General features: G+C 35.9%; 1 protein-coding gene across 1 annotated transcript in view; it reads left to right on the top strand.

Moving 5' to 3' along the window:
• Window positions 1-12,947, top strand: part of LOC121376519 (eukaryotic translation initiation factor 5B-like) — a 109,436-nt gene that overhangs the window by 58,194 nt on the left and 38,295 nt on the right. The window contains exons 21-23 of the mRNA XM_041504413.1: window positions 135-266; window positions 1,220-1,296; window positions 5,603-5,906. Coding sequence (XP_041360347.1) covers window positions 135-266; window positions 1,220-1,296; window positions 5,603-5,906 — 513 coding nt within the window. The remainder of the gene's footprint in view (window positions 1-134; window positions 267-1,219; window positions 1,297-5,602; window positions 5,907-12,947) is intronic.

Raw genomic sequence — 12,947 nt, forward strand, 5'->3', positions numbered from 1 at the left:
TTAAAAAAGCAAATCAGCAAAACAATTTGGGTATGGTGCCATACCCCTTTTACCCTCTGGCAGAAACCCTAAATAGTCGATGTGTTCTTTGTGCTGGTGACTTCTTAAACATTGATTCATTTAACTTGTTTCAGAGTGAGCTGCAGCAGGCGTTGTCAGACGTGCTCGATTCCATCAACGTCACGGAGCGGGGAGTCTTCGTCCAGGCGTCAACTCTTGGATCACTTGAGGCCTTATTGGAGTTCTTACGAACCTCTAAAATACCTGTAAGTACAAACGACTTGGTCTTGTCTACAGTTGCCATCACAGTGCCAAGAGATGGTCATTACTTATCTTGACATCAACATCACAGGCCTAATTCACAATGGTCTCTTAGGCTCTGCTAGACAACAAAGCATATTCTTTGCTAATATTTTAGCATTGCACTGCAAGATCGCAATGTTGCTAGAGTTTAGTGAATTAGGCCCCAGCTTGTTGCAATTAGCAGGTTTTTTGCGGGAGTGTGTTTCTTGTCGCTTTTGTTGGGATTTGTTTTTGTTTGCGAATTTGAAAAAACAAATGGAGGGGGGGGGCTTTTTCATCTTTTATTTCAGTTATTTAGCTGAGTTTTTAAAATTTATTACTGCCAGGTTAATCAAACTTGTAAATTAAATTTTAAAAAAGAACAAATATAGTGAATATATAATATATAATTTCCTGCAGTTAGGGGTGGGATTTAGCTCAGTCAGTTGAGTGCTCGGTTGAGGTGCTTGCATCAAGGATCAAGCTATCTCGATGGATCCATTCAACTCATTGGGCTTTTTCTCATTCCAACCAGTGTACCACAATTGGTCAAAGGCTGTGGTATGTGCTTTCCTGTCTGTGCATATAAATGATCCCTAGGAAAAATGTAGCTGGTTTCCTCTGATGACTACATGTCAGAATTACCAAATGTTTGACATCCAATAGCCAATGATTAATTAATCAATGTACTCTAGTGGTGTCGTTAAACAAAACAAACTTAAACTTTCATGCAGTTAATTGTAACTTGAATTTATTTCTTGAAAACATTGATTATTGATTAATAGTGTGACAATTTGTCTTTTAAGTGTATGTTTAGTTTTGATGTACATTATTAGTTATTGATCAGTATGATAATTGTTATCTGGATAGAGCTCCGAGAACTTGTGTTGCCATGTTACTGAGTTCCTGCTTATTGGTGACTTATCTATATTTGCAGTATGCTGGAATCAGCATAGGTCCAGTCCATAAAAAAGACATCATGAAAGCTTCCGTTATGTTAGAACACGATGGCCAGTAAGTATTTCCCTTACATTGTCATCAGTAAGTATTTCCCTTACATTGTCATCAGTAAGTATTTCCCTTACATTGTCATCAGTAAGTATTTCCCTTACCATGTCGTCAGTAAGTATTTCCCTTACATTGTGGCCAGTAAGTATTTCCCTTACATTGTCATCAGTAAGTATTTCCCTTACATTGTCATCAGTAAGTATTTCCCTTACCATGTCGTCAGTAAGTATTTCCCTTACATTGTCATCAGTAAGTATTTCCCTTACATTGTCATCAGTAAGTATTTCCCTTACATTGTCATCAGTAAGTATTTCCCTTACCATGTCGTCAGTAAGTATTTCCCTTACATTGTGGCCAGTAAGTATTTCCCTTACATCGTCATCAGTAAGTATTTCCCTTACATTGTCATCAGTAAGTATTTCCCTTACCATGTCGTCAGTAAGTATTTCCCTTACATTGTGGCCAGTAAGTATTTCCCTTACATTGTCATCAGTAAGTATTTCCCTTACATTGTCGTCATCAGTAAGTATTTCCCTTACATTGTCATCAGTAAGTATTTCCCCTACATTGTCATCAGTAAGTATTTCCCTTACATTGTCATCAGTAAGTATTTCCCTTACCATGTCGTCAGTAAGTATTTCCCTTACATTGTGGCCAGTAAGCATTTCCCTTACATTGTTGTCAGTAAGCATTTCCCTTACATTGTCATCAGTAAGTATTTCCCTTACATTGTGGCCAGTAAGTATTTCCCTTACATTGTGGCCAGTAAGTATTTCCCTTACATTGTGGCCAGTAAGTATTTCCCTTACATTGTCGTCAGTAAGTATTTCCCTTACATTGTGGCCAGTAAGTATTTCCCTTACACTGTGGTCTCATGATGAACTTTATAGTAACCATGGTATTAAGAAGCAAATTGGTTTATATATATTAATCTTACCCCTTATTCTTCCAAATCATGTACTATGGTACATAACTAACCTGTATTAAGTAGCTACCTGCATTAAGAGACCACTCTTAGGTGTCTGTTTAACAGAATTTCACTGTATTTTTATCATAGTATTAGATTTTATTTACAAAACTGATTTTTTTTATCCAATAATATAATATTAATCCTGGCATTTCCATCTTATTATTAAAACAAAAACAAGTACTGAATGCACATTGTGTTGTCCATCCTGTAATTAAAAGAAAACTAAATATTGAAAACACATATTGTGCTGTGCTCATTTGTCTGGCCCGTCCCAGGGAGGATTGTGGTAACATTTAATTATTCATCCTGTGAGACGTACAAACACTCCCACGCCAGCACACCCTCGACTAATTACTTTGTCAGACGATCATTAATATTGCAGCGGCATTGCTGCTTCCATAATCCAACTTGATGCCATTACTAATATTCTGTTACTATAGTTCCTCCCTTGATAGGAAGATCCCTCTGTTGGCAGCTTTCTAATCTTTCCATGAGTCAGATGTTCATTAATAACGCACAGGATTCTATTTACCAAATGATTTCTGAATAATACTATAACAAACCTTCTGTAGTTACAATTCTTCATTGGATAGGGATGCCTGCCATCTGGTAGCATTCTAATAGTGTTTTGTCTGCTTTGTTTACACAAACCAAGTACATCAATTATTCATCTGTTGGCAAACTGTTACTGATGATGTCATGTTTGTAAAATTTATGACACATTTAAGAATTATATTAAGAACTAGACAGTAAAATATCTAAATATATAGTGTATTAGTCTGCACTGCCAACAATACAAGATGATGAAATATTTATTTGACTTAGAATAACGATTTTGTCGTTAGGTGGTCAGACAGTTACGAATATATCAGAAACCAATCACAAGTAGGAGTTGGAAGTTGCCCATCCTTAGTAACAGTACTTCATCAATTAACTGGGGCAGGACGTAGCCCAGTGGTACAGCAATCGCTTGATGTGCGGTCGGTCTGGGATCGATCCTTGTGGATGGGCCCATTGGGCTATTTCTTGTTTCAGTTATTGCATCACGACTGGTATATCAAAGGCCATGGTATGTATTATCCTGTCTGTGGGATGGTGTATATAAAAAGGTCCCTTGCTGCTAATCGAAAAGAGTAGCCCTAAAGTAGCGAAAGTGAGTTTCCGCTCTCAATATCTGTGTGGTCCTTAACCATATGTCTGACGCCATATAACCGTAAATAAAATGTGTTCATCAGTTAACCAATGAGTCATTTTTGTTATACTGTCAGGACGTCCATCAATCAGTGTATGTCGTGATGCTAGTAGAGTGAAAACACTGTAACAGTGAGATCATTACATTCGTCATTTAGGGACTTTCATACCAGCAGGTGGGTCATCTACTTGTTATACTGTCAGGACGTCCATCAATCAGTGTATGTCGTGATGCTAGTAGAGTGAAAACACTGTAACAGTGACATCATTACTTTCGTCATTTAGGGACTTTCATACCAGCAGGTGGGTCATCTACTTGTTATACTGTCAGGACGTCCATCAATCAGTGTATGTCGTGATGCTGGTAGAGTGAAAACACTAACAGTGACATCATTACTTTCGTCATTTAGGGACTTTCATACCAGCAGATGGGTCATCTACTTGTTATACTGTCAGGACGTCCATCAATCAGTGTATGTCGTGATGCTAGTAGAGTGAAAACACTGTAACAGTGACATCATTACTTTCGTCATTTAGGGACTTTCATACCAGCAGGTGGGTCATCTACTTGTTATACTGTCAGGACGTCCATCAATCAGTGTATGTTGTGATGCTAGTAGAGTGAAAACAATGTAACAGTGACATCATTACTTTCGTCATTTAGGGACTTTCATACCAGCAGGTGGGTCATCTACTTGTTATACTGTCAGGACGTCCATCAATCAGTGTATGTCGTGATGCTAGTAGAGTGAAAACACTGTAACAGTGACATCATTACATTCGTCATTTAGGGACTTTCATACCAGCAGGTGGGTCATCTACTTGTTATACTGTCAGGACGTCCATCAATCAGTGTATGTCGTGATGCTAGTAGAGTGAAAACACTGTAACAGTGACATCATTACTTTCGTCATTTAGGGACTTTCATACCAGCAGGTGGGTCATTTACTTGTTATACTGTCAGGACGTCCATCAATCAGTGTATGTCGTGATGCTGGTAGAGTGAAAACAATGTAACAGTGACATCATTACTTTCGTCATTTAGGGACTTTCATACCAGCAGGTGGGTCATCTACTTGTTATACTGTCAGGACGTCCATCAATCAGTGTATGTCGTGATGCTAGTAGAGTGAAAACACTAACAGTGACATCATTACATTCGTCATTTAGGGACTTTCATACCAGCAGGTGGGTCATCTACTTGTTATACTGTCAGGACGTCCATCAATCAGTGTATGTCGTGATGCTAGTAGAGTGAAAACACTGTAACAGTGACATCATTACTTTCGTCATTTAGGGACTTTCATACCAGCAGGTGGGTCATCTACTTGTTATACTGTCAGGACGTCCATCAATCAGTGTATGTCGTGATGCTAGTAGAGTGAAAACACTGTAACAGTGACATCATTACTTTTGTCATTTAGGGACTTTCATACCAGCAGATGGGTCATCTACTTGGGGTGGGACGTAGCCCTGTGGGAAAGCGTTCACTTGATGTGCGGTCGGTAGGACCATTGGGCTATTTCTCGTTCCATCCAGTGTACTGAAAGAAAGAAAGAAATGTTTTATTTAACGATGCGCTCAACACATTTTATTTACGGACATATGGTTAAGGACCACACAGATTTTGAGAGGAAACCCGCTGTCGCCACTACATGAGCTACTCTTCCGATCAGCAGCAAGGGATCTTTTATTTGCACTTCCCACAGGCAGGATAGCACAAACCATGGCCTTTGTTGAACCAGTTATGGATCACTGGTCGGTGCAAGTGGTTTACACCTACCCATTGAGCCTTGCGGAGCACTCACTCAGGGTTTGGAGTCGGTATCTGGATTAAAAATCCCATGCCTCGACTGGGATCCGGACCCAGTACCTACCAGCCTGTAGACCCCAGTGTACTGTGACTGGTATATCAAAGGCTGTGGTATGTGCTCTCCAGTGGGTGGGATGGTGCATATAAATGTGAAAGTTTATAAAATATATGTGAATAATTAAATTTCTGTTATATTCATTAGAATTTAAAGCCATCCCTAGCAATGTGAGTTTGTTCGGTTTTTTCGTTTATACCCCAGTGAACATAAAACAAATAACCAACAATCCTTAATTATACTGTTGATGTTTAGTGAATAATAAACCATTTAAATTTTTCAGATATGCTGTGATTTTAGCATTTGACGTGAAAGTTGAACGTGACGCTCAGGACTTGGCGGATAGTTTAGGAGTTAAGATATTCACAGCAGACATTATTTATCACTTATTTGACCATTTCATGGCATACCGCGATGAACAGAAAAAGAAGAAACAAGAGGAATTTAAACATATTGCTGTGTTTCCGTGCAAACTGAGGGTTTTGCCACAGTTTATTTTTAACTCAAGAGACCCAATTGTGATCGGAGTTTCGGTGGAGTCAGGCTTTCTCAAAGAAGGGACGCCCATCTGTGTACCATCAAGAGAGGTATGGCTTACTTCTCATTATTTTAAAATTTGGTTATAATAAAAAATATATAGAGGCTATTTCATGGGTTTTTCAAATACGATTTTTATGTCAACGAGTGATGTTTGAAAACCATATTTCCACAAATTGCTAAGTAATGAGTGAAATGTGGTTTTCACATATCACAATTTCTATATTTTCACTGTAGCTAAAATACAGTGAAAATACGACTTTTCACCGGATATCACTTTTATGGTTGTTGTAAATCTATATTTTTCATTGCTATACATATATATAATAAATATATATATATATATAACAAAATTACATTTAAAAAAATAATAATAATAAAACTACTACCAAATACCAGTTTAACAACTGCATGGAAGCCACCGCCCTGTTTTTAATTTTTATTGTTTTAATAAAAGGACCTTCCTATCAGCTAAATGAGCTATGAAAACTGTTGATTTTTGTAAACAGTGGAAATAAATATACCTGTCTATTTTACATGCGCTGTTGAGTGTAACGTGCGCTGTTTTTCACACGTCAGATTGAAATTACATGCGCTGTACGAGCGCGATCGCACCCGGGCACCTTAAAAAGCAAGGTCTGGTAATAAAGTGAATTCTGACAGTACAATAAAATGTTTTATTTTATTGAACGTGTGTGATATAAAATCTCACATGCGTAGTACGTGTTCACCCGAATGTCGTCATGCCCCTATCCAGGAATAATGTGTTCCTAGCCAGGATGCCCAGCATTCTGTCAATTCAGTCAAATTCAACTATCTTTCCACACGAAGTAAGTTGTGTTATTTAATTAAACGTTTGTTTGTCATAATATATAAAGGTGTTATGTAATAAATACAGAACCACATACCTGTTGTTTTGCTATGTTATTCATTACAAGCGTTTATAGTGAGCAAGATTTATACCACTCGACTGTGCGGTCTCATGGTATAATATTCTTGTACACTATAAACTCGTGAAATAAATAATATAGCAAAACAACTGGTATGTGCTTCTGTCTATTTATTGAACATTTGTCAGGCATTGAATTTGGGGGATTTTTTTTATGACTCTGCCAGAACCATACACATAATTTAATATAGATATTTGGGGATTCTGTCTCATAATTTTTTTCTTGTTATTTTATACCATCGTTACTTCATATCACAGTTTATGGTCAGTTTCATAGTCATGTTGTGCCATTTGTGTACAATCAAGACAGATAGGGCTTACTTTTCTTTCTTTCATTTTTATTTTTAAAAATTATAGTAAACTAAAGTAAAAAAATTCTTAAATTGAATTGTTGTAATTCCTTACCATAGTCATTTCATATCACAGTTTCAGGTCAGTTTCAGTCATTTTGTACCATAGGTCAGTTGTTTTTTCCGTACCTGGCTTTTACTATTTCATACCATCTTCACAAACTGACGATTGCATAAATATGTGTAAAATAGTTATTTATTCTGTTTTGTGCATCTTTAAAAAGTTTGTGTTCACAATATTATGTTTAGCTATTTTAGAAAAAGTTAACTTAATTCATTGGTCTGTTTATTTGTTTAAAATGAAAATTAAGTTAATAACTGGTAGCTCATTTATTCTATTTTTACTACTTTGTGCTATTTGTTTACAACATCCGTGGAGTTCAGCACTGCTAATAAAAACATTCAAAATTGTAACACCCTGCGTGTTATAATTTGTTTTATTTAACTAGAACACAACCGTGGATCTTTTATACACATTTTGGCACAACAGAATAATACATACCCCAGTCTTTGATGTACCAGTAATGGGGCACTGGTTGGGATGGGGAGGGAAAAACAAGTGCACTGAAGAGATTCGATCTTATAAACCCAAGCACCTCAGGTGACTGAGCTAGATTCTGCTCTTCCCCCTGTTGTTTGAACCGGATAGATATACTTAAAATTAAATTTATGAAGCTGGTATATTGCAACAACAACAACAACAACAACAAAAAAGAAAGAAAGAAAAAAATGTAAAGCAGTTTCATCTACAAAATATGTAAGTTGGGTTAATTTTTATTAATTAGTTGGACAACAGTAAATTATGTTTTAAAGGTGTTCATTATAAGGTTTATATCCTATCTAGTAAGAAAATTTCAACTAGTGTGTACTATTTTCTCAACGGACATCTTCATTCATTGATGCAAGTGTCGAACAGTTGAATGGAGAGAGACCTGTGTACTTAGTTAATCTCGTTAAACGTTGAAATGTGCTACTTTCCAAGATAAATTTCATAGGCCTGTATTGCCCATTGAGAGCTTACATGGTGAGCTACCTACTAAGACGGGATTGGAGTCTTAAACAAACAGTGGATATGAGCTTAAGGGCCCCTCTAATACATTGTCACATTCACCTTCGACCCGCAGTCTTGACCCTGCCATATCTTTTTTATTGAGACGCTGGGACTTTATCCCGCTGACAACTATCCTTGTTTACTTTGCTCCCAGCAGACGACAAGGCATGGCTGCGAGATTGTATCGCAGCTAAGGTATTAAGTTGGCCGTGTTTTCAAGGATTTATACGAGTTATGAAATCCGTGGCTAATCTCCCAATAGTGGGCATTCTCCTCTTGATGGAGCCAATTGGATTTGGAGGGATTTACAAAGAAACGACCAATTTTAATACTGCCAGAGTCACATTTATGGAACAAACTAAAATTTTAAAAAAAAAAAAAAAAAAAATTGTATTAAAAAGAATGCATTATTAAGCAAATGATCGTGTCACTGTTGTCAGTTGTAATGAAGGCTGCATTTTCAGGGATGAGAATATTCTTTTTTTCTTTTCTTTTTGGAACAGAATAGACTAAATTTGATCAGAAATGCTGAAAAATTACCTTTATTAAACTAAAGAGGTTTTGATGGTTTTCATGTTGCCTAAAACTCATGGTTGTCTTCTAGAAGATATACATGTACGAGATGTAGTTCACTGGTTAGATCACCTGCTTGAGGTCTGACAGAGCATTGGGTCAGTCCTCCATGTTGGACCCACTGCATTGTTTCATGTTCCAACCAGTCAGTACTGGTATTAGTTGACCTGTATATAACTGTTTTTTATAGAAAATTGTTGTTCCAGTCTTTTTCAAAGTGCATATAAAAGATTACAAGGTATAGACTGGAAGCAATGGGTTGTTTCTTCTGTAATATTAAACCAAAAGTCACGTTTAAGCTACAGAATCTTCGATACGTTTAATATACAGGTAACAGTCATGCAGTTGTGAGAGTTAATATTTAGCAGTAGAGATGATGATTTTGTGTGTGTGTGTGTGGTTCATGTGTGCATTGTGTGTGTGTGTGTGTGTATTGTGTAATGTGTGTGTGTGATTATGTGTGTATTGTGTGTGTGTGTGTGTGCGTGTGCGTGTATTGTGTGTCTGTTGTGTGTGATTATGTGTGTAGTGTGTGTGTGTGTCTGTGCCTGCATGGGTGTGTGTGTGTGTGCGTGTAGTGTGTGTGTGTTGTGTGTGTGTGATTATGTGTGTATTGTGTGTGTGTGCATGTATTGTGTGTCTGTGATGTGTGTAATGTGTGTGTGTGTGATTGTGTGTGTGTGTGCGTGTATTGTGTGTCTGTTGTGTGTGATTATGTGTGCAATGTGTGTGTGTGTGTGTGTGTGTGTGTGCATGTATTGTGTGTCTGTGTTGTGTGTGATTATGTGTGTAGTGTGTGTGTGTCTGTGCCTGCATGGGTGTGTTTACATGTGTGTGTGTGTGTGCGTGTATTGTGTGTCTGTTGTGTGTGATTATGTGTGTAGTGTGTCTGTGCCTACATGGGTGTGTTTACATGGGTGTGTGTGTGTAATTAAATTTAATGTCATTTTGTTTATCCTCATTTGCACTGGCTTTCTGCTTTAGAGACTTGACTACAAATTCCTTTCCACCATTTAAAAAGTAATAGTTCTATTTTTCCTGGACATGAGCAGAATATAACATTAATAAGATGTGATGTTTCTGTAAGGCAGCCTTCCACTGGTGAAGTAAAATGTGGTCAAAGTGGATGTTTGTTTTGCATAGAGTCCAGTCCATTACAAATATCTTTCACTGGCTGCATGCATTTTGTGCACCTGTAACATTACTGCAGCCATTCAGTCAACTAATGCAGATTGCTGCAATTCACACAACAAAATGCATATGTCAATGACATTAAACTGGTCTTAGAATTTAAAATGGTTTCATAACAGAGTATCATGTGCAGTAAAACAGTGTTTTATGTAGAACTGGAGTTTTTGTTGTTTTGGGTTTATTTTTGTTTTTTAACTATTCTGCCATGTATATATACCAGTATGAACATATACAAAACAGATGAGTTGCAAGTGTGATTAGTTAGCTCGCTTTGCATGTTGCATGTATAGTGATTGGTTAAATATTCAGGTTTACTTTTTGAATGCAATTTTAAAAGAAGACCAAGACATAAGATTCATTTCTATTTAATTAAGTGAGAAATGTCCCTCCTTCCATTGTAACATTGTTTACTAAAATATTTTTTTACATGTACACACAGTTATAAATATATGCGAAACCATGTCTTAAAAAACAAAACAAAACAAAAACAGCACAGAAGAGGTATATATTGAAATTTTATTTTTGGCATAAGAGTATTTGATAGTGTATCGACCAATCCCAATATAATTTCACAACTAAAATAAAATAAACACATGTCAGCTAGCAGATGCCTGAACATGTGTTACATTGAAATTCCACATGACGTAATTTTTTGTAAATGATTTCATGCCACATTTGTACTCTTTTTCACAGATGTGTTCACATATAGCTAAATAATATACAGTTATTAACATTATATATAGAGAGTTTGTTAACATAATTACATAGTCATATATCGGTATACCCAGTTTCAAACTCCACAAAAAGGTTGGGGGGGGGGGGGGGGTGTTGTCAATAATTTGTTGTTAGTTTGGTGTGAAAAAAGAAAAAGATTTTTGAAAATAATAAAAATGCTCTATTTTCATAGTCTGTCTAATGGACTAGTACATTTTGGTTGGTAATGGTCTGGTGAACTAGTGAGATATATTCCACTTCTTCACATCTGTTAACATACATGTATGTAATTTGTGTTCATGTCGACACAGTTTAACATAATTCTGTCTACATCTACAGTTTGTTACAATACCTACAGCTTATTAATATAATTGTGTACATCTACACAGTTTATTGCAATACCTACAGCTTATTAATATAATTGTGTCTACATCTACAGTTTATTACAATAATTACCGTATATCTTCGCCTGTAAGTCGATCTCGGCTATAAGTCGAGTCCCTAATTTCAAGCCCTGAAAACTTATTTTTTTATTGACCCGTTTATAAGTCGACCCATGAAAAACTACTTATAAATATTGAAATATTTCTTATTTTCAGCACATGAGAACAATAATATTTGAACAAAAGAAAATTATTTTACAAACTTCGGTTTTCACGTTTTGTACATCGCAATATAATCAGACTATTCCAATCAAACTATCATTATTACATAGCATCAAAACGAAATATTCCCTTAGTAGAGAGTGAAAGCTGTTTGACTGTTACTGTATAGTACTGTACAGATGGTTTTGTGCACAGACAACAACTTTATTTATTTATTTAACAACAGATCACTACGATAAAACTGAAAGTATCACGTTTTGCCGCCATATTAATACATGTAAGGAGAATAACTCTGGAAAGTACACTGGTTTTTGTACCAAATGATGTGTGTCCCTATTGCTCTAGATAGTGAACTGCAGAGATCAGTCTATTTTAAGGGAAAGCTCAGTAATATTCATGAAGTTAATCACCGCCAAAACATTGTTTGAACAACCATTAATGCCAGTGACCAGATTTCAAAATAAACTCAGGCAACAGGTAGTTAGTATTGTTTACATTTTTACTATTAGCGATGACTGTTAATTTAACTAAGTGGACTGTTGTCTTGGCATGTGAGTGAGATCGTACGCCTTTTCGCATTACCAAAACCATTCTAATGCCAAAAAAAAAAGGTTATAAAAAATAAATGTGTCAAATTAACATATTTGAGTATAAATACATGGCATACTTCAACAATAAAACTTGTAAAATAATCCCCAAAACAGTAATATTTTTTGGTGAATTTTTTTTACCCTCTTATAAGTCGACCCACCAAGTTATAAAATAATTTTTGGGTGAAAAAAATTTGACTTATAGGCGAAGATATACAGTACAGGTTATTAACATATTTGTGTCTACATCTACACTGTTTATTGCAATACCTACAGCTTATTAATATAATTCTGTCTACATCTACACAATTTGTTGCAATACCTACAGCTTGCTTATTAACATAATTCAGTCTACATCTACAGTTTATTACAATACTTACAGGTTATTAACAATTCTGTCTACATCTACAGTTTATTGTAATACCTACAGCTTATTAACATAATTCTGTCTGCATCTACAGGTTTATTGCAATACCTACAGCTTATTAACATAATTGTGTCTAATACAGTTTATTGCAATACAGCTATTAACATAATAATATGTTGCTACATCTACACACAGTTTAATATAATTGTGTCTACAGCTACACAGTTTATTAACATAATTATGTCTAGATCTGTTAACATAATTATGTGTCTACATCTCCACAGTTTAACATAATTATGTCCACATCTATTAACATAACAATGTATATGTATAGATATATAGAGATATATATATATATACACACACAGTTTATTAACATAATTATGTCTAAATCTTCAGAGTTTAGTAAAGTACCTTCAGCTATGGAGTTTATTAACATAATTATGTCCACATCTATTAACATAATGATGTGTCTACACCTCCACCCAGTTCATTAAGGTGTGTATCTACCTACACATGTGGCTGGAAGTATGTGAATTATCTTCATTCATGGACTGGCAGTTGGCTTTATTAACCGTAATGTACTCTACTGCTGGACAAGGGCCAAGTGTTGTCAATTTTCCAGCCAGCTGGAGCCACATATGGGTCTGACCACAAGCCCCGGGCAGTCTACAACTTCATTGACAACTTGCTAAGCCGTT

This window comes from Gigantopelta aegis, chromosome 6 (genome assembly GCF_016097555.1).
Source record: "Gigantopelta aegis isolate Gae_Host chromosome 6, Gae_host_genome, whole genome shotgun sequence".
Taxonomy (NCBI): Eukaryota; Metazoa; Mollusca; class Gastropoda; order Neomphalida; family Peltospiridae; genus Gigantopelta; species Gigantopelta aegis.